The 20,861-nt window shown below is 44.3% G+C and overlaps 9 protein-coding genes across 9 annotated transcripts; 3 read left to right on the top strand and 6 right to left on the bottom strand.

Moving 5' to 3' along the window:
- Positions 1-191: 191 nt before the first annotated feature.
- Positions 192-3,683, top strand: FA14DRAFT_172622 (CBF-domain-containing protein). Its single transcript, XM_025500419.1, has one exon. It carries the CDS (start codon positions 215-217, stop codon positions 3,617-3,619), a length of 3,405 nt encoding a protein of 1,134 aa, XP_025356339.1. The 5' UTR covers positions 192-214; the 3' UTR covers positions 3,620-3,683.
- A 49-nt stretch (positions 3,684-3,732) lies between these two features.
- On the bottom strand, positions 3,733-4,971 carry FA14DRAFT_172621 (uncharacterized protein). The gene has a single exon (XM_025500418.1). The coding sequence runs from the start codon at positions 4,779-4,781 to the stop codon at positions 3,801-3,803; it is 981 nt and encodes a 326-aa protein (XP_025356338.1). The 5' UTR covers positions 4,782-4,971; the 3' UTR covers positions 3,733-3,800.
- Positions 4,972-5,315: 344 nt separating this feature from the next.
- Positions 5,316-6,305, bottom strand: FA14DRAFT_179400 (uncharacterized protein; the record flags this gene model as incomplete). The annotated part of the gene is made up of 1 exon (XM_025500918.1): positions 5,316-6,305. The coding sequence occupies one exon, from the start codon at positions 6,303-6,305 to the stop codon at positions 5,316-5,318; it is 990 nt and encodes a 329-aa protein (XP_025356337.1).
- A 662-nt stretch (positions 6,306-6,967) lies between these two features.
- Positions 6,968-8,995, bottom strand: FA14DRAFT_51150 (uncharacterized protein). The gene has a single exon (XM_025502443.1). It carries the CDS (start codon positions 8,957-8,959, stop codon positions 6,995-6,997), a length of 1,965 nt encoding a protein of 654 aa, XP_025356336.1. The 5' UTR covers positions 8,960-8,995; the 3' UTR covers positions 6,968-6,994.
- Positions 8,996-10,124: 1,129 nt separating this feature from the next.
- Positions 10,125-10,894, top strand: FA14DRAFT_155442 (uncharacterized protein; the record flags this gene model as incomplete). Its single annotated transcript, XM_025497753.1, has 2 exons — positions 10,125-10,190; positions 10,253-10,894. The coding sequence occupies 2 exons, from the start codon at positions 10,125-10,127 to the stop codon at positions 10,892-10,894; spliced, it is 708 nt and encodes a 235-aa protein (XP_025356335.1).
- FA14DRAFT_160937 (uncharacterized protein) lies at positions 10,680-14,529 on the bottom strand. Its single transcript, XM_025498896.1, has one exon. It carries the CDS (start codon positions 14,498-14,500, stop codon positions 10,970-10,972), a length of 3,531 nt encoding a protein of 1,176 aa, XP_025356334.1. The 5' UTR covers positions 14,501-14,529; the 3' UTR covers positions 10,680-10,969.
- A 215-nt stretch (positions 14,530-14,744) lies between these two features.
- On the top strand, positions 14,745-16,494 carry FA14DRAFT_160936 (uncharacterized protein). The gene has a single exon (XM_025498895.1). The coding sequence runs from the start codon at positions 14,753-14,755 to the stop codon at positions 16,427-16,429; it is 1,677 nt and encodes a 558-aa protein (XP_025356333.1). The 5' UTR covers positions 14,745-14,752; the 3' UTR covers positions 16,430-16,494.
- A 15-nt stretch (positions 16,495-16,509) lies between these two features.
- FA14DRAFT_164609 (DEAD-domain-containing protein) lies at positions 16,510-18,979 on the bottom strand (the record flags this gene model as incomplete). The annotated part of the gene is made up of 4 exons (XM_025499898.1): positions 16,510-16,609; positions 16,652-17,679; positions 17,812-18,598; positions 18,927-18,979. 4 exons carry the CDS (start codon positions 18,977-18,979, stop codon positions 16,510-16,512), a joined length of 1,968 nt encoding a protein of 655 aa, XP_025356332.1.
- Positions 18,980-19,017: 38 nt separating this feature from the next.
- Positions 19,018-20,238, bottom strand: FA14DRAFT_160935 (uncharacterized protein). Its single transcript, XM_025498894.1, has 2 exons — positions 19,624-20,238; positions 19,018-19,495 (listed from the first exon to the last, which is right to left on the bottom strand). The coding sequence occupies exons 1-2, from the start codon at positions 20,191-20,193 to the stop codon at positions 19,202-19,204; spliced, it is 864 nt and encodes a 287-aa protein (XP_025356331.1). The 5' UTR covers positions 20,194-20,238; the 3' UTR covers positions 19,018-19,201.
- Between the last annotated feature and the right edge of the window lie 623 nt (positions 20,239-20,861).

The raw sequence follows: 20,861 nt of genomic DNA, 5'->3' as shown, positions 1-20,861 counted from the left end.
ACAATGGAGAAAGTAACACTTGAGCTTTGATACATACGCGTACAGTCAGTCTATGCTTTAAGCTTGTCAAGGAGCCACGTGCCAGAAATTTTTAATTTTCTAAATAATTTTTTGGATTGATACTCTAGTGTGACTTTAATCTTCTTGCAGGGGAACAGTGCCTGGCTAAACAATTGCTGATCACAACCACAACAGTTTGCCTGACCATAACACTATGGCAAGGGATTTCAGACCAAAAGCAGCAAGGCAAGCAGCAGCTGCTACTGCAAAGAAAGGTGGTGCAAAGCAGATTGAAGGAAAGGCAACTGCACCAGCTCAGGCTCGGGAGAAAGAAGATGTCCAAGAAGGATCTTCATCAGAGGAGGAGGAAGGTGAAGACGAAAATGACGAGGAAGAAGACAAAGAGACTTTACTCAGAGAGATAAGAGCGCTCGGTGGAGACGAAAAAGATCTCGAATTGATCAATAGCGTCAAAGGAAAAGGTAGAGAGACTGATGAGGACGGCGAAATGGATCCCGCTCTACAGAAAGAGCTTTTGTCATTCATGCAAGCTTTGGATTATAAAGGCGCAGGAGTAGTCGCTCCTTCTTTCGATTCGGTGAAGTCGAATGGTAAAAAGGAGTCTACCAAAGATGAAGCAGCAGATGACAGAAAACAGAAAGAAGAGAATAAGAGAAAAGAAAGAGAGGAAAAGCGAAAGCAGAAAGAACGCAAAGCCGAAGAAAAGAAACGCCAAGAGAACAATCCAAAGCAGAACACCAAGGCTGCAGTCGATCAGCCGATCAAACCCAGTGTTGCAGAAGTGGAATCGAACGAAGTCAAGTCACAGAAACAAAAGGCTGGATTTGTGATGATACCGACTCCACAATGGAGCGAGGTAGAAATGCCTGAATTACCTGCATCATCTTCCTCTACCAGTCGACCTCTTTCTCAAGATTCGATTCATCGTCTTCAGGGTATTGCTGAAGAGCTTTTGCACAACGAACGTAACACATATGTGCAATTGACCAATAGTGGGAAAACAGGCAGTGGTGGACCAGGTCTTTTGAGTACATCTGATGCTCGTTTCATCAATGAGCTTTTGGCACCTGGAGCACGCGGTGGTACATTGTCAGATCGAATTGCCGCTCTCACCTTGCTCCTTCAAACGAGCCCCCTTCATAACGTTGATGCAATGGAAACTTTACTCGCGATGGCAGGCAAGAAAGGTAGAGAAGAAAGCGGAAAAGCAACTCGTGCATTGTCAGATTGGTTGGCAAGCGGAGTGGGATTACCAGAGAGAAAACTTCGATACTTCCGCGATCAGCCTCAATTGGCACTGATGGCTGATCTACAGAACGATAGTTCTCTTCGAGGAAAAGCAAAGCATCCGCTAGATATGCACCTAGTATTCGCAGCTTATGAAGATAAGCTAAAGCGATTCAACTTTGAATTCCTAAAATTGTTGGAAACGCAAAGTCATGACACTTTGCCATTCGTTCGCAAACAAGCAGTGACACACATTTACGTTTTACTGAAAGAGAAGCCGGAACAAGAACAAAATCTGTTGAGATTGCTCGTAAACAAGTTGGGTGATGCCGATCGTTCTGTCGCAAGCAAAGCCAGCAGTCATCTTTTGAACCTTTTGAGCTCACATCCTGCTATGAAATCAGTAGTGACGAATGAAGTGAGCAATTTGGTCATGCATGCACCCAGTGGATCTCGTATGCAAAAGGGCAAAAGTGCAGGTCCAAATGCACACGCACAATATTTCGGTGTTTTGACATTGAATCAAACCATGCTTTCGGCTGAGGACGAAAAGGTCGCCAATCGATTGGTTCAATTGTACTTTGAGCTATTCGAAGGTCTTTTGCAAGGAATGGCTCATAAAGCTGGCGGGAAAGAGGAACCTGACAGCACTGAACCAAAAGAGAAGCGGGACAAAGGGAGATGGAGAGATGGCAAGAAAGGAGGTAATAAAGGTGGCATGCAAAAAAGTCAAAAGAAGCAAAGGGAAGAAGAAGAAGAGGCAATTCAAGATGCTGATGCAAAGATTATCGCTGCCATTTTGGCCGGTGTACGACGTGCTCTACCGTTTGCAAAGATTGATGGTGGCATTGTTGACAAGCACATGGATATGCTCTTCCGTATTACTCATTGCTCGACATTTAATATCTCTATTCAAGCATTGCAACTTATTCAACAAGTTTGTCTGACCGGACACGGTAAAGCATCAATGGACAGCCTCGCTTCTACGAAACTACAAGATCGCTTCTATCGTGCGTTATACGCATCTCTGCTCGATCCACGCTTGGCCAAGACGAGCAAACAGGCCATGTACTTGAACCTTGTTTTCAAGGCGGTGAAGTTTGACTTGGACGATGCAAGGACAAAAGCGTTTGTTAAGCGTCTTACGCAATTGCTCAACAGTTCTGAGCCTCCATTCATCTGTGGTTCCCTGTACCTTCTCGGACAGCTGTTTATCGCCAAGCCAGGTCTCCGAACGATGCTGAAAGATGCGGAAGAAGATGGCGAAGAACATTTTGTTGATGTGGAAGATGAAGCAGACAATCAAGAAGATGATCCTGATAAGAGCAAGATGTCAACTTCATCAAAATCGCAAGCTCGTGTCGATTCTTCGTACGATGGCTTGAAGCGTGATCCCAAGTATGCCCGTGCAAATGCATCTTGCTTGTGGGAGCTCGTGCCTCTTTTATCACATTTCCATCCTTCGGTTTCTCTATGTGCTGCTCAATTACTCACGTCTCAACGAATTCACACAACGGCAGATTTGACATTACACACACTGGCCCATTTCTTGGACAGGTTTGTTTATCGTAATCCAAAGAAGAATGTTGCTATCAGCAAAGGTGCAAGTTTGATGCAACCTGCTCTCCATGCAAATGGTATTGATGCCGGTGTGATGCGTCTGCGTGGTCAAGGTATTCAAAAGGATGAATTCGTGAACGATGAAGCTTTCTGGCGTAAGCAAGCCAAAGACGTACCTGCCGATCAATTGTTCTTCCACAAGTACTTTAATCTGCGTCGTGGTCCAACCAAAGACGAGGAAGCAAAGAAGGACATCTCTGACGCTGAAGACATGGAAAGCGAAGATGATATCGAAGGAGACGAGGATGTGTCAAATCTATCTGATGAAGAAGACTCAGAGATGGAGAAGGAAATTTGGAAGGAAATGCGCAGAACCATCCCTCGCGAAGGAGGCGATGATATGTTGGACGAAAGCGATGTGGACGAAGATGACGATGACGCTGATCTTGAAGCTGCTTTACGTGATGCACAATCTTCCGATGATGAAGAGCTTCAAGGCTTGGATGATGATGAGGATGAGGATCTAGAAGACTCTGATGAAGAAGATCTTGAAGGTGATTTTGATGAAGATGAAGACGATTTGTTGCCATTCCAATTCGGCTCAGATGATGAAGAAAGTGATGTCGATGCAAGTGCCCCTTCAACAAAAGATCGCAAGCGCAAAGCAGATGATGCTGAGGAAGAGGAAACAGATAAGCCCAAGAGCAAATCGCAACTGCAACGTGCCGAACGTAAGAAACGCAAAGCAATGCCAACGTTCGCGACCGCAGACGATTATGCTCACCTTCTGGGTGGCAGTGACGATGAGTAAATACATAGCTCTAGATATCATTAATGTACTGTATCGAATGCAATAGTAACACACACATTCTCTCTAGGTTGATCAGATGATATATTTATTCCCATACATGCATTCACATAGCAGCGTCTACCGCACTTACAACAAGGAAAAAAAACGAAAGCCAATTCTAAGATCTACGCATCTACATCGTTCAACGACTTGACATGTAATCCGATTCGGCTGAAGTGGCAGCAGAAGCAAGTGTGTTGGCAGCCTCTGCGTACACTTCTTGTGCTGCTTGGTGGAATTCTGCTTGTGCTTTAACAAATGCAGCCAAGCTCTTGATCGGTTGAGGGTCTTCCAAAACACGTTTCATAACAGAGATTGCCTCTTCGGTTGCACTGACGAGTTTATCTTCTGCCAATTCAACATCGCTTCGCATACTTTCGACTTTTTCAGTCTTTCTGTTGACTTCTGCTTGTTTGACAGCTTGACGCCATGAATCCAAATGCAAGCGTGCTTCACGTACATTTTGACGGGCTTTGACGGCGAGTTGGATTTGTGCACCGAATGCGTTCCAAGGTGTCAGAAATCCGCTCTTGACGGATTCATCTTGTTGTAAACGTAGATTGCCAACACGGTCTTGTGCTAATGCAAACTTTTGCAAAGCTTCACCAAGCTTACTCTCTTCTGCGCCTGCACCTGAAGATGGTTTACCGGAAACGGGACTGCTAACGCCTGCCAAATCAGTTGAACTGGCACCCAATTCCAAAGCGCCAGAAGCAGCACCTCTGCTCAAAGCATGATGCAAAGTCTTGTGTGCGGTTGGAGGAGCAGATGTGACTGGAACATTGACGTTGACATTAGTTTGCTTAGCGGCAGAAGCAGCCCAAGAAGTAACACTGTGACCGACTTGAGCACTGATTTGCGTTAAAGATTCTTGAACTTGGGTTGGATAATCGTAACCTTCAGTTTCGTATGCTTTTGCAATTTTGCCCAAATTTAAATGAGCATTCTTTAATGCATCAACACGTTCTTCCAACTTTCTGTATTCTTCGGGTAATTCTGTAATATCATCCGCTTCGACTTGTCCAAACGTTTCTCTTGCTTGTTGGTTCAAGTTACCAAATTGACGAGTAATTTTTTGTCCGATTGGACCGACGTTTGAGGTGAATTTGCTCCAGCTTTCCATGTTTGAAGGATGTGCTTTCTAGTACTGATTTATGATGATGGTGAAAAAGGAAAAGAGGATGAATACAATCGTTCATAAAGAAGCACACTATTCAAATTAGACTTTACTGCATAACTCCCGTTTCTCCTGCTTTTAGTCTCCTTGTAAAGGGGACAAACGCCGTCTTTTGTATTCCATAGGCGCCTCTGCGCACAGGCCGTAATACAAAAAGAAGAAGCACTGCTCGCGCGCGCAGGTTCAACACGTAGGCCACACACACACCCACACACACGCGCTTCTTATCCTGTTCAAGCTCATCAATCACCGTGATAGGTTGTCAAGTTGCTCACAGAGCGAATAACATTCATTGCGTATAACAAAAAGAAATTAAGGTATGTGGCGTTAGGGAATAAGGGTAGTAAAGGGGATTATTGAGGAGTACCGGCTCGCATCGATGAGAATAGTAATTATCAAAAGGGAAAAGAGGGGTGCCCGGAATGAAAAAAGGAGACGATCAATATGAAGGCCAGTCAGAGTGACAGATTTGAATGATGCTTAATCACAGTCAAATTCAACCTTGCAAGTACGCAAATGTTGGGTTTCATCCGGTTTGCCGAAATATTCGCGTCCATGATAGATGAGAGAACAAGATTGGAAGCTTCCATGACCTTTTCCGTTGAAACCAGTGTGCTTGTCACATGTATCGCATTGACCGAAAAAGTAGACTGGTTTGGCTGTCTTCCAGGGAGGACGATAGACTGCGCTTTCATGAGGAGTGTGTTTCCATTTAATACCGGTTTCATCATCATCCTTGTGAGTATCCTTGTGAGTATCCTTGTGAGTATCCTTTTGAGCACTCTTTTGATCGTCCTTGTCCTCCTCTTCATCATCATCACAATCTTCGTCATCTTCGTTTGCGCGTTTTTCCATTTCAATGATCTCAATCACTTCTGAATGTGCCAAAGCGCGACGTTGTTGTTGAGTGGCCATGATGTTATCGTTATCGTTTTCCATTGTGACATTTCGAAGGGAATTGATGGTGTTTGTGTAATTCATAACGGTATCAATTGCAGTTACCGTGCTTCTACCGTCCGGTTTGGAAAGGTCAGGTAAACCAGAAGATGCGTTCCAAACGCCTTTCAATTTTCCATCATAACTATTTTGGAATGCAGATTCTGTTTCGGGTGTTAAAAGGCCAGCAATTTGTCCCATTGCAGCTTGCAAACCAAGGATATAATTTTTACCTCCTCCAACAAAACCGTATTCGGACGAATTTGCCCAAATATATCCATGCATATCTTTATCATAACCGTACGTATTGCGTTTCAAACCAAGATTCTTTGTTGTTGTTTCATTAACTTGACTCCAAAAGCTACCGTAAATGCCTGCATGATACTTTTTGCCGTGATGGAAATAAATTCCTGAATCATAACCGATCGTTTTGTGGTAGTATGCTGTTGCTGAACATTGTTCAGCTTTTGTTGATGCGATTTGCGAAATAAATGCAAACGTGATTGCGAAAAGCAAAAATGATTTGAATGCCATCTTTTTTCGGTCTTTGTGTGGTGTGAGAAATGAGTGTTGTCCGTCAAGGAGCCTGTAAAAAGTGAGAGGGTGAGACCGTATAGATTGGTTGGGGATGAAAGGTGGATCGTTATATTATGGCGAGAGAGAGTGAGAGATGATGATGGAAGCAAGATGAAATACTTACAATACCTTCAAGATCACCAGCCATTATTCCGAGTATTGTACGCCGCTGCCTTTGTCTGCTTGCATTACTCAAATATTCTTCACTCAGCACGTCCTTTCTTGGCTTCACGCTAGAATACGGAAACGGAATCAATCATACATAAAGTGCCTAGATCACAAAGGGGGGGACTATGACTGAGTCCATTCTATTCCATTCGGCTTCTCGAATGCAATTTAATGAAAATGCGGCACAAATCAAAGCTAGAAAAGGAATGGTTGTTCACAATCAAACGTGTGCATGCAAATACAATTTTATTGCCGATTGTGCATACGCGCCAAGCAAACGGACCGTTGACCGCGTACTACGCCCACAATGTTCCGTATTTGTTCCCTTTGTCTGCCAAGAACTTCATCGGCGCCACGAATGGAAACGCCAACCGCGTGGTACCTTTATGCTGATGGCTTACATAATAACTGAAGATCTCATCTAATGTAGTTTAAATTGCATTGTATCATATTTGTACATGTAAGATGTTTTGACACAATCAGTCCTCTTCATCAACATCCATCGAGAGTGGCTCTTTCGGCGCACGTTCTTCTTCAACATCACCACTTTGTCCTGCACCACCACCTCTACGACTTCTACGTCTTCCTCCTGCTTCTTCTTCTTCTTCTTCCGGTGCAGCATCTTCTCCTGCATCAGCTTGTAATGCTGCTAATTCATCTTCATCCATATCTTCATCAGATTGCGCCGCTGAATCTTCTGATCCTGAAGCATCATTGTCTGAGCCACCGTCCTCTTCTTCATCATCATCTTCGTTGGTAGTAGTTGCCTTCTTTGCTTCTGCAGCTCCACCGCCTTCGTCTTCATCGTCATCATCCCTGATAACGCCACGATCACGTTTAGCACGAGGCCCACTGGATCCTTGCCTTTCTTTTGCTTCTTCTTCATCTGCTTCACCCTCTCCGTCTGCACTTCCTTCTCTTACAGCAGCTTCTCCTTCAGCAATCGCCGCTTGTTCCGCTTCTTCGTCCATCACTTCTTCCGCCGGCAATTCGATCTTGTCTGGCAACCGTTTCAGATCCAAATCATCCACCACGATTCGCTCATGTAATCGTTCAATCTTTTCATACATTGACAAAGATCGTTTTTGCAATGAAACTGCATCCCAATGCTCTGGCGGTAGAGGATCGTTTGCCCTTCTTCTACGTACACGTAAAGCAGCACGAGAAGTGACGGGGTGATAATAGATAACCTTGTCTTGATTGCCAGAATTTCCGTTCGTTTCTGCATTTGCACCTTCGTGCAAGCGATAATTGTTTTCGAATCGAGAGACTGCAGGCAAAGTACCACCTTTGACCCCTTCTCCATCATTTTGTGATTCAGTATCAATGTACGTCAAAATCAATTCTTGATCTTTTCTATTTGTTTCATCATGCGCTTCGTAATCTTTCGAGTGGGCCAATTGAACAGGAGGTTGTTCGCTTTCTTCCGTATCAAAAGGTGCTTCGACAACATCTTGTTCTTGTGCGTCTGTGTGTTGCCCTTCCTTTCTACTTTGGATCAATCGTACACTTTCTGCATTTTCGATCGCCATTTGTTCTTCCGGTGTGCGTTCGACAAGCTTTTTCTTCTTTTTCGGTTTGTCTTCATCTTCATCATCGTCAAACAGATCGCCATCCCCTTCTTCCTCTTCTTCGATTCGATCGGCTGCATGAATGAGGAAGAGCGAATAGATCGGTTGATTGACCAGATCTGAATGAGGTCGTAAGATTGCAGTTTCCAATCGAGGATCTTCGATTGGTTTGTTATCGTTAAGCCTTCCGGGTGGATCGCCGAAGCGGAAGACGTTGTATTGCGTTGCCCATGTATCTGGATCGGGTAAAAGACTGAACGAGTCTACAGCACGCAAGCCAGCTTTAGTAGGATGTCGTACAGATGCAAGCGGTTGGTTTGCAACGCGAAAAGATTCTTCAATCCTTGCCAGTTGTCCTTCCCTCGAAGAATCAATCTTTTCATTTGATCGGTCGTTCAAATCTCTCTTTTTGCGCTTTTGTTGTTCGGCTGCCAAATATTCTGTCCTTCTGAGCCAGGTGATATCATTCGTATCTACTGGACCACCGGGACCGCCTTGTTTTCTATCGATTCCATTACTGGTTCCAGGTAACTTTTCCAACATGTCCGATAGCAGGAAAGCATCTTCCGGGTCCACATCCACTTCATTCGCATCCAAGCGTGGAAATACGTTATCGTCTGCTTCTAGTTCTTGATCCGTATACCATGCTTGTGGAAAGTCTGTCAGGTTGAGTGGCATTCCAGCTTCCGCATCCACGACTACAGGTAATGGATGACTTTGTGCAAGTCTTGGTCCGAATCGTCTAGGATCTGTGAATCGTGAGAATGGTGTTGGAATCGCCAAAAGCTTTGGAGGATAGGGCGGTAGAGGTAGAGGATTAGGATACCGTATCCTCTCGATGAATTCGGATCTCTTCCTTGATGAGGAGGACATCTTGTGTATTTGACGTCGTTAGCGAGTCGTAATGAATGAGAAAGGAAGAATGGTCGCACTAAAATTGTTTAAAATACAGTCGCGTGTTTTGAACGAGAAGAATGCGTGCGTATAGGAAGCTCGGGCGGCACAACGCAAAGCACGCTATCTCTTTCATTTGGAAGTTTTGTACTTCTCTTCTTCTGAATAGCCATCATCATTTTATCTCCTGTCATCTCTATCAAAACATAAAGTCTTCTTAATAAGCACAGTTTTCTATCCTTTGAAGACAATGGCCGATCCTTCAAAAAAAGTGGGACGATATACTCTTCGTTCATCAAAAAGCAATGAAGTGATAGGCGAAGGGACTCCAAAACAGTCAACGATCGCTGAATCAACGCGCAGCATGAAGCTACTCAGCTATGAGAGCGTTGCAAATGGGATCAAAGGCATAGATGAGAGAGCAAAGAAGATGTTTAACGCGCTATACAACCTTTATAACCATCGAACATATACTCAGGATATGTGAAAGGGCTGTAAGCCTACCGATCTCCGTGAGATCACGCAAGACAAACTTCATAATTTACATTCGGAAGAGTCAAACGATGTATTCAAAGGCAAGAAACGAAAAAGGATGACGATTTTGATGAAACATGTAAAGGCTGTCATGATTTGCTGCACGATAAGCTCGTTGATTGGGTCAACCAAGCTTTACAAATTAGCAAAAAGGATGAAGGAAGCAACGTACAAAAAGGCAAAGGGCAGAACGCCACTGAACAAGTAAGTTGGATAAACGAATCAAGTATAAGCCTGTCTTCTTACTAATATATATGCAAGAGATGATAGTCTGAAAAGCTCCTAAGTTGCCCTTATGGTTATACTCAAATATTCCCCCGTTCAGATCGATTCGTATATCATAAAATCGTGGATTTAACTGAGTACTTGTTTGTATGTTCCTGAGTAGTGATTATGTAATCTTCCAAGCACTTTATTCTCCGCTAATGATGGGAACGCGGCGTTCGGAAAATTAACTCGTATGCGGGGGAGACTGTTGAAGTGCCTCATTCGGTTTCACATTCGGGCATGTGTACTGCAAAATGGAAATTCGGGATCAACGGTTAATACTTCTTACCGATACTACTGCTACTTGTATGCTGAGTACCATCACCATTTTACAACATTCAATATGGCATCTGATCCAGTCGCTTCCCGTGCGGAGCCTATCATGTCTCATATGAACAGAGATCATAAGGTGAGTATTCCAAAAATACAGGCATCTTGAAAGAGACATTGACACGCATACATCCTACACAGGATTCAATGATTGCCATTGTAGCACATCGTATTCCATCCTTGCCACATCCACCAAAAAGTGCAAAAATGATCTCGATCGATGCAAACGGCTTCACATTAGAATACAAACTGATCACAAGCTTATTCTGGAACCCAAGTGGAGAAAAGAAGAAAGTAAGAGTACCATTTTCACCCATTATCAAAGATCAAACTGAAGTTCGACAAAGGATTATCGATATCGCAAATGACGCAGAACAAAAACGTAAACGTAATTATCCTGTCAAGTATAGCGTACCAAGAGATTTACCTATTTGGATCCTCTTACATGCAAGTATGTTCTTTATCGCCAATCCCGATGCATTCAAAACAGTTTCAGCAAAAATTCCATTCGGAGCATCAATCTTACAATCAGTCTTTGATCAAATCAGATCTCGATTGCCAAACGGTGCTGCTTCTATGGCTTGGCTGCATCGATGGATCGTTCGTGCTCATTTGGGTGAGGCTGCATTGATGGCCTTTTACTCCTACACCCGTGGAGCACGAGGACTTGTTTTGATCCAATGGGTATTTACACAGTTTGTTGTCGGATTCACAACTTTCTTCAACTTTAACAAGATCAATGCTTCCGTTCCTGCAAGAGATGCTGCAAGCGGAAAACATTAAGGGAAAAGCTTATCTATTATACATGTCGTGATAAAAGTTGTGTTAATATACAATATATAATGCTTTTGAGTTCAGCTAGCTGTTTGCCGCACTGAGAACAATTGGCGAACTCTGCTTATGGCCTGCAAGCCAATGGGTATACGCTCGTACTTTTGCGTCGCTTGCAGGAGCTCCCAAGACATTCTTTGTCAAAGGATAATGTAGAAGGGCAGGTTCGATAGATTGTTGTTTTTCCAAATCGTCTGCAGTTGTTAGATCAATGTGGGCTGACGGTTGGAGTGTAGAGCCTGATTCCAGCGACGTTCCGAAGATGCCATCGTTCCATTTGGCCATCTGGATCTGACCTGCTGCCAATGCTACTTCATGATCATACAATCGCACGTCCGCTTCTGCGATTTGTTGTCTTTGTTTCTGTGTCGCAGGTTTGCGTTGGCCGAGACTTTGGAATTGATAGTTGGGTAATCCAGCAGCAGATGGACCCAAAGCAGTTGACGGGAAAAGGGCAGATGGTTCGGTAAGGGCATCATTGTGACCGCTCTCAAACGTCACATCTCTGAATTGATCCAACCAGGATGCATATTCTTTGACTTCTTCCGCAGACACATTTGGCGACATGAGACTGTCAAGAAGCGCTTCCGTTGTAGTGGTACCAATCTGCGCACCTGTAATCTCATCCCAAGTTGGCCATGCCGATGCACTGCTCAAAATATGAGTCATTCCAACAGGCTTCTCTGATGATTCTTTGCCATCGCTTTCCTTCGTGTCCGTCTTTGTCAGCTCTGTTTTCTTTGATGATACCTTTCTTGATGAGGTATGCGTGCTATTACTATCCTCTTCTCCTCTGTTTAAACTCATCCATCTCCTTACCCCTCCGATAATGGCCCGTTGACCACTAATACTTCCTCGTGGTGATGGAGGAGTATACTTGGATTGGGGAGAACCAGCCACCGAAGCTGAAGGAAGAGGCACACGAGACGTAAACGGACTCATTGTCGTTTGTGTCTGTTGCGAGATGACAGAGGCAGAATCATTTTGCAATCGTTGTAATCTACCGGCGGATGATGGCGTCGGCTTTCCCGGAGATGATGTGGCAATAGAAGCCGAACGTACCGAAGAAGGTGAGGACGGTATAAGTGGTGGTGAAAGTGCTTTCGGAAGCATTGGCGAACTAGCAAATTGCTGATGAATAGCAGTCATTTTGAAAGCATGATGTCGCATCAAATCCGTGAACAAACTTGGTCGATAATATTCAGCCCAAAAATTAGAGGCAGATTCAACGATATTCTGCATCCGCATTTGCTTGGCGACAACATCCTTACGTTCCTCCAAATGTGATGGTGTATACCACTTTTGGTAATGTCTGCGCTGCTTTGGATTGATCGGACGAAATTCAGGTGCATCATTCTCCACCCCAAGGAAAAGATTGATCGCAGCTTGCTTTTCTGCATCCACGAATGAGTTGGAGTAGTATCTTTTTAGACCTTCCAACATATCACGGGAATGCGAAGACCACTGATTGATCTTTCGGTACGTTTCCATGGTATTGACGAGATGCGATCCACCATACTGCAATGCGATTGTATCGCCCAAATCATGATACATTTCTGTGAGCATGTCAATTGCGTCGCTGTCGAATGGCAATGATGGGTGATCTAGCAGCCCTAATGCGTATAGTTGGTGTCCAAAAGCAGCTTTACCGATTACAAACTGAGCTGCATTCGTTCGATCTAAGCAATCGACGCAATTGACCCTTGCCACTCCACTTTGAAGTAGAATGGTATCTCTTGCCTTGATATGCTGACCTTTCGAGTCAAAGCTTAGAGCAAATTTGTTTGGTTCTGGTCCTGAGTGAAAAAATTTGGTGGCATTGATAGTTTCTTCTGCAATATCTTCTAGCACCCCGATCACGTCTTGATCCCGACTCTTGCTTGCTCTACTCATATCCCAAGCAATATAGCGCAATCGTTTATCGTTGGGCAAGAATTGGTTGAGGTACTTGACGCATTCACCAAATGCATTCAAAAGCTTCACTTCACGTGGCTGCTTCTCTTTTGATTTGATAAGGTTCAATACGATGATCGGATGACCATAACGTCGGAGCATATCATCAAAATGTAGAGCGGCAGAGGAATAGAATGGATCGACAACGCTAATCTCGATCGGTGGTCTAGGCGACATATTGGTAGAGTCTTGTGTCCAGAAGACAGGAATGCTTCCACGATGCATCACGTAAGACGTATACCTAGGATTTGGTCCTCTCGTCCCATCACCACGTCGATGTGAAGGAGCATAAAACGGTGTAGTCAACGCATCGCTGACGATCTGTTCCGTTTCGACATCATTCGCAACATGACCTTTCTCGTCCGTGCCTCGTTTTAAGAATCGAGCACCGGCGAAATGACGAGATCTGCGTGCGATCAAAGTTACATGAATCGTGCAGTTCAAGACTCGCAATTTCGCCTGATCAACAAAGCCATATACAAGGGGCAAGACCCATTCACTCGCGGCAGATTTGTTGTCCAGACTGTGAACAGAGTCGGCAAATGCGGGCATCAGCAGATGGTGATTCCACACAAACTTTTCATTGTATCCCCAAGCTGTGTGTGGTTGCGAATTGAGAGGGCGAGAATCGTTCTCCGTGCGTATGTCGATGTTGGTCAAATTATCCTGAAGCGTTTTTGTTAAGTCATAGGTGTAGCTGAAATAGAAATTCTTGCCCAAATCGACCTGTTTGAACATATGCAAAAGTCGTGCCTCTTCTTGGTCCAAAAGCTTAGTTCTTCCGCTCATATTTGCTAATACTCCTGCTGGACAGACAGGCACGATTTTCGTCTCATCACAATGATAGATGTAGTGTCCTCCTAGTAGACCCACGACACTTCTTCGAGAGATGAGCACCATGTAGTACGTGCATGTAAATCGAATGAAGCCTACAATCCCAAAGAATCTTCCAATCTCCTTCAAACCGCCGGACGCCTTATTACCTTCGCTGATCATATCTAGCAGTTCAGATATTTGACTACGGGTGTACACCACGCTATCTGCCGTCACATTGAGTGACCAAAAAGCGGATGATTGAGGGTTCCCTGCGTTCTTGCCATTGGGATCCTCCACCTTGTAGCCTGTTGTGTTAGACTCGTTGCCGTTTTGTGGACTCCCAGTAGAATTTCTATCTTGTGACTCCGAACTTTGGCTTTGCGAACCGGGAACACGATCCACTTTGAGAATGCGAAAGAGGGTTTGAGAGGTATTGTAAGCCACGAGGTAGAAATGCGTTTTTGTCTCCCAAAGCGTGAATCTCTTCAATTCGCTTAATCGTCCTTTTGCCGATTCGATTGGTACTTGTGAGCCAATCGCATCCTTTCGACCAGGTTGTGTTTTGGTCTGAGTGGAATCTTGATCTCCCAGTTGTGTCTCTAATGTAGCACTGCGGTCCCTACTTTGCTGTTCGACTGCTGTCGTCGCGGAACCTTGTGCTTCGCTATCTGTCGCGGTTGCATTCATGCTCAGTCTGGCTGTATGCTCTGATTCCTGACTATTGGTCATTGATGAATCTTTGACATCCTCCTCCTTTGCATCGATATTGTTTTCATCTTTGGCTGACATGGCGATGTCAGATTGTCTGACATACGACCATATGTGCAAGGAGGAAGAGGAGGAGTGTATCTTATTTTCCTGTTCTCCCCTAGACCAACACTTAGACCAGGTGTAGTAGTAGAGTGCGGGCGGACAAGCACTCGACACGGACCAGTGTAAAGCCGAGCTTTAATTTGTGTTTGAAACACGCGAACCAAAAAGAGAAGAACATTTACCCCACGTTTGACGTGTTCCCTCTTTCTTCACCCCATCAAGGACAAAATGCGTTTGGCAGATATCTCACCTGCGACATGGATCGCAATCGGGCTAGGATTACGCATGGCTTTGCTGGGATGGGGAACATATCAAGATGCCAACGGTCCTTTGCCCTACACAGATATAGATTATCAAGTTTTCACTTCGGCTGCTTCGTACATGTATGATGATTGTCCCGTTCAATTGATTGCTGCTCGAGATCCAGAAGAAGAGTATGAGGACTTGATCGATCCACCTGTGGCCAAAGGAAGATGCGCTCAAGGCTATATACCCGCAGCAGCACGACTGATGATCCAAATGGAAAAGGATTTCTTAACTATGGACAAGGATACAGAGATTGGCCGTCAAGAAGATCCTGTTGCCCAAGTCATGACGGATCTCGTGCCAACAATTTACAAGGCATTCAAGCCTATCTTCCGTTTATTGGCTGGCTTAGGGAATCCTTACAGAAGGGAAACCTACAGATATACGCCTTTACTCGCTCTCCTCCTAACACCTGCAGAAGCATTGGCTGATAATGGATACTGGCCGGATGTGGTACAAGGACTATTTGGAAAGCTGTTGTTTGTTTTGGCAGATATTGTTGTCGCCCTTCTTTTGTGGGACATCATGGACATTCGCAGTGAAGCTCAATCAGCGAATTCCAAAGCAAGCAAGAAGTATGGCTGGTTAGTAGGTCTTTTGTGGTTGGCAAATCCTTTTACCGCTCAAATCTCTACCCGGGGGTCAAGTGAGAGTGTATTGGGTGTCTTGGTTCTAGGCTTCTTAGATGTGACGATACGAGGCTATCCTGAGCGATATCTGCCCACCATCGCTGCAAGGCCAAAGGGCAAAAAGGCTTCCGTTGCAGGATATTTACCCGACCCTTCAAGATGGAGCAACGAACGTGTATTGGCTCCTTTGTTATTTGCTTTGGCCATTCATTGGAAGCTGTACCCAATCATCTATGCTGCTGCTTTGGTGCCACATCTTATGAGCTCAGAATCATTCCGAGCTGTGATTCGGTATGGAGCAATTTCCGTCTATTGCTTGGCATTAATTTGTGGAACTGTATACGCTTTGTGGGGCAAGCCTTACATTCAAGAGACATTCTATTATCATCTCAGCAGAACCGATCACAGGCACAACTTTAGCCCGTTCTTCTTGCCAGCTTATTTGAGCACGAAACTTCCATCCTCGCTCACCGAAGCTGACCTATTCCAATCACTTCAGCCGATCCTTGGATTTGTTCCTCAATTGCTCGCAACGGCATACATCGGCTTTTCGATAGGAGGACAGGACCTGGTCGCCGCATTGTCGTTCCAAACGATGGCATTCGTTGCGCTAAACAAGGTTTGCACAAGTCAATACTTCATGTGGTTCCTGTGGTTCTTACCTTTACTCGGACCTCATCTCAGCTTTCCGGGTGGAAAAGGGGAGATGTTTACCCTAATTGGTGTTTGGGTAGCTGCTCAAGCTCTTTGGCTCTCACAAGCATATCTGCTGGAATTTAAAGCATTGGATACGTTTACTCGTACATGGCTCGCATCTTTGGTCGTCTTGGCAGCTCATGCATTGTTGATCGTACGATTGATTAATGCTTGGGCATTAGCACGTCTTCAAGCACAAACGGTAGCTGACAAGACCCCAACAAACGGAAAGCAAAAAGCGTTACCAGCTTCAATCGAAGAAGAGAAAGAATGAGCATGTATGTATGTATTGTTGTATTGTACAATTGGATATGCAATGGAATGCTATAAGAAGATAATATACATGATGTGTGCTCATTGTTCTGTCCGTTTGTGTGAATATTGCGCTTCCAATTTCTGCAAAGCAGACTGATAATCTTGAACGAGTTGAACGAATAAGTGATCTGGAAGGGTTCTGTTCGGTTCTTGTTGATCTCCATTGACACTTGCTTGCCACGTTTTCGGCATCCGGACCTTTTCGATCTTTTCCCATCTTCCCGCTCTTCTCATCATAGATTTGAAATGACGTGCTTCTTGATCTTCAACCAAAGTGTACGAATCACCTTGACGACCCGCACGAGCAGTACGTCCGACACGATGAACGTATTTTGCCATATCGATCGGAACATCGTATGAGATCACATTTCGAACATCTGGTAAATCAATTCCACGTGAAATCACATCTGAACAGATCAAAACATCAACCGATCTTTGTTTGAACTCTTCAAGAAGTTTTGCACGTTGTCCACCTCGTAAATCACCAGAATATTCACGTACCGTTAACGAAAACTTTCCTCGCTTCTTTCTTGCTTCTTCAACGAATTCCAAGAGCTTTACCAGTCTCTTAGCACTTTCAACCGATTTGGTGAAGCACAACACTTGACGCAAAGGATCTTCGGATGTGTACAACAAGTGCAAAAGGTGCAACGGCTTTTCCGACGTTGGCATCACCATCATGTGTTCCTTCAAGGTAGATGGAAGAGCAAACGAATCTTGCCAATCTTTCGGCTGTTCGGCATCACCATCTTTCTGGTCATTCTCCGCATCTTCTACACTAACGAATGAAGCATTTCGTAAATCTAGCGCAACGATCTTTGCCGGATCTCGCGTGAGTGTAGCAGAGAAGAGTAGCTTTTGAACTGTATTTGTTGGCCGAACGGGCAAGATGCTTGAGATGCCCGGCAACATTCCCGTTCGTTCTGACTGTAATCGTGATGCTTGCAGCCAAGCGGGATGCATGGCCGAAGGTGCAGCAAAACCTGCGTTTAGCTGATCATTTTTGTTCTTTTCCTGCACAGATTGGATTGGATCGATTGCATTCAGTATTCGCGGTAGCCATTCTTGAAAGCTTTGACTGAGTAAGCGATCTGCTTCATCAATCACGAGAAAGCGTAAATGCTGTAGAGTGAATCCTGGCGTCTGATCCATATGATCGATCAACCTGCCGGGTGTTGCGATCACGATATCTACTTTGCTCTCGATCGGCTTAGCTTTGTACTTTTCTCCACCCAGTGCATTGCGACGAATGTCCATCATTGCTTGTTCTTCTTCTGACCCGATTGCGGGGTTCAATAATCCAGGTATATTTCTCCGCAGTAGAATCGGATCTGCATCGACCAGGGTGGATTGTTCATGTGTGAAACTTTGTTGGCCTGTTAGGCTTGCAATCGTTAACCCGCTTCCTTTACTGACAGCTTCCAAGGTCTCACGAACTTGCATGACTAAATCACGAGTAGGAAGAATGATCAAAGCACGTAGCCGTCTCGTGATCCGTCGTTGTAGCACTTCAACAATCGGCACAACGTACGACAGTGTCTTTCCACTTCCCGTTGGAGCTGAAACGCAAACATCTGCTGGAGGTGGGGTGGGGTATAGATCATAAGCAGATGGATGTTCAAGAAGCTTGGGTATTATGGCTGTTTGAACAGCAAACCATTCTGTAACTCCGAGAGATTTCAATCGTGCTTCTGTGTTTGCGCTTATGCAGCTCAATGCAAGACGATCGTTACGAGAAACAGGAACCACTTCAGGTCTTGCCAGTCCTTCGGGAAGACCTTGTGCGGCGAGATCGCGTCTAGAGGCTTGTGTGATCGTAGAAGGAGCGGGAAAGCGGGTGAGAAAAGAAGGTTCAGAAGCTTCTTCAGAGACTTCGATCACTGGCTCATCAGTCTTTTCTTCGTGCATTTCTACATCTTTCTCTCCTTCCTCTTCTACGCTCTCCTCCTCTTCGTCGTCATCGGAATCGTCGGAGTCATCACTTGAGCTTTCAGAGAATGATGATTCCGCATCTTTATTCAATGCAGGTACAGCTTTCTTGGGTGCACTTGCGATTGCGGCAATTTTACGTTTCTTTCTACAATCTTTCTTTTTGTTTAAATATCGTTGTTTTGCAATCGTTTTCTCTCTAGTCAATCCAACGCCGTTTATTGAACTTCTTGCTTTTTTGTCGGATTTCTGCAAGGCATGTGATGATGCCAATCTGGAGGGATGGATGTTCAATCCTCCCCCTCCTGATCGAACAATGGTTGAGCTCATGCTGTCACTTGGTTGGTGCAATGGTTTAGGAGAAGAAGTTGTCAATTTGGAAATATTTAATGAAATTATCAAAAAAATAAGGTACGCGCTAGGGCTCATTCCCGATTTCCGTGTTCAGCCTAATCTTGACGCCCATCATGATAAGAGGTTTTCACGGTACATTAAAGTCTAACTCATTCTTTAATAGAGATGCATACGAAATGTGTGATAATTGTTCAATAGTACAAAAGGCAATGAAAGGAGCCGACATATTAATAGACTGGCAACATATAAAGAATCATGATAAAATCCGTGACAAATAAAGGCGGCATAATGGCAAGGTAAAAGGATAATAATTTGTCCAATTGCCTTGTAAAGAAGTCAAATATAGAATAAGGTGTTCCGAGTTGGACAAGGATAAAGAGTCCAAATAAATCTTCAACGAAGAAGATTCCATATAGAATCTAGACTATAACGATTGCACAGGAACTATTTACTCTGCGTCATCCCATTCGGCGCGACGAGCGACACGGGTTTCCATTGCTTCTGCTCTCTTTGATGGAACTTTGATTGCCTTTCCTTGAACAAGAGAAGGAACAGCACGGCAGTTAGATGATGAACCAGGAGCTTGAGCGGGAGGGGTAGGGTTAACACCTTGGTACCATGTTGAACCGGAGTAAACACCTGGCCATTGTCCTTCGGTACCGTCACATTGATCGAATGATCCTCTTCTGTAGTCTGCTGGTTCGTTCCAATCACATCCCATCAAATCATAGATATGTGGGCACTATTCAAGAGCAAAATACGACATAGAGAAGGAGTAGGAGAAGGATGGAGAAGAGGTGAGAGAAAGATGGTGAAGGAGTTAGTAACTTTGAAAACTTAAAAGAGTGTCATCACATTATTTTTACTCACCCATTCTTTGGCGTATTCTCCAATGCATGCACGGAAGCAGAATTGGTTGTAAGAGATGAAGTTTTGCCATTCGTGAATTTGTTGGAAGTCACCGGTGAATGCGCGGGTGAAGACCAAACCACCGACTGGGTTACCTGCACCTGTTGCTCCGTGAGGATCTAATTCACCTCCTTCATCTTTGGCCAAGACGTTAATCTTTGTCAAATCACCTTGACCGGTAATTTGAACGTAAGAAGGTGTTTTGAGGAAATGAGCACCAGTAATTGTACCGTCAGGGATCAAACGGGTACCGTAACCGGATTTCAAACAGTAAGAAATTGTTCTGGCTTCAGATTCACCAATGGTTGGTCCGTATTTGTGTGGGGCGTACAAGCAGAAATCTTTAATGCTGTTAATGAAGATGTTTTGGCAGTGACCTGTAGGGGTTGAAGCACCGTAACGCTTTTGGCAATCGTTGTAACCGAATTGACCGTGTTGGGGATCGGATTTGGCTGGCAAGTTGGCTGGGTTGTAATCAGCTTTGACCATGCTGATTGCCAATAAGGCTGTAACGATGAGTGACTTGAACATGTTGGGGAATTTAAACGATTGTCGAGTGAGAAAAGAGAGTGTTTAGCGATCTATTAAACGGGGGAAAAGGGTAGGGGAATTAATGGAAAAGGATTGTGTTTGTTTTTATATAAATACATACGTACGGCCTTTTCCTTAAACGAAAGTACCGATTGCGGGCTATGTATTGTATTGCCTCCCCGTTATGCACAAGATCATCTCATTCATTAACCTTAAGGGTTCGGCATACGATTAAGGAACTACACCTTCTCAAAGCATCTCAATGTACATCCAATGTATTGTATAACACATTCCTTTAGGAGCGCAGTACTTTACTAGATGCCGAAAAAGAAGAATCTTTAATTCTTATTTTACCGTATGGTCCCTCAATTTTAGTGTGTTTATTATTCTCTATTTGTCAAGGAGGAACGCGCGCTCGTTAAGTGTTGGTTGTTGACCTCCTGCGCTAATGCATAATTCAATTCCCTACACTAAAAATGCTGGGCGCAGGCGCAGGCGGGAAAAGAGGCGTTTAAAAAGAAAAAGAAAAAAAGAATAATCGAAAGAAAGAAAAAAAGAGGAACGAACATCATGCATACAATCATTAATGCATGCTTACCCGCCCAAAGACCCAAGTTTGCTCTCATTTTTATTACCTTTCTTTTCTTCTATTTAGTGTATGGACCTCC

This window comes from Meira miltonrushii (assembly GCF_003144205.1).
Source record: "Meira miltonrushii strain MCA 3882 unplaced genomic scaffold FA14scaffold_2, whole genome shotgun sequence".
Lineage (NCBI taxonomy): Eukaryota > Fungi > Basidiomycota > Exobasidiomycetes > Exobasidiales > Brachybasidiaceae > Meira > Meira miltonrushii.
This window is presented reverse-complemented; position numbering and strand designations above follow the sequence as displayed.

Bases quoted from the DNA above. Each gene is read 5' to 3' on its own strand.
- FA14DRAFT_172622 (XM_025500419.1), top strand. From the start codon at position 215: ATGGCAAGGGATTTCAGACCAAAAGCAGCAAGGCAAGCAGCAGCTGCT.
- FA14DRAFT_160937 (XM_025498896.1), bottom strand. From the start codon at position 14,500: ATGTCAGCCAAAGATGAAAACAATATCGATGCAAAGGAGGAGGATGTC.
- FA14DRAFT_160935 (XM_025498894.1), bottom strand. From the start codon at position 20,193: ATGTTCAAGTCACTCATCGTTACAGCCTTATTGGCAATCAGCATGGTC. The intron at 19,496-19,623 runs GTGAGTAAAAAT...GCTCTTGAATAG, and splicing joins GAGAATACGCCAAAGAATGG to TGCCCACATATCTATGATTT.
- FA14DRAFT_51150 (XM_025502443.1), bottom strand. From the start codon at position 8,959: ATGTCCTCCTCATCAAGGAAGAGATCCGAATTCATCGAGAGGATACGG.
- FA14DRAFT_172621 (XM_025500418.1), bottom strand. From the start codon at position 4,781: ATGGAAAGCTGGAGCAAATTCACCTCAAACGTCGGTCCAATCGGACAA.
- FA14DRAFT_160936 (XM_025498895.1), top strand. From the start codon at position 14,753: ATGCGTTTGGCAGATATCTCACCTGCGACATGGATCGCAATCGGGCTA.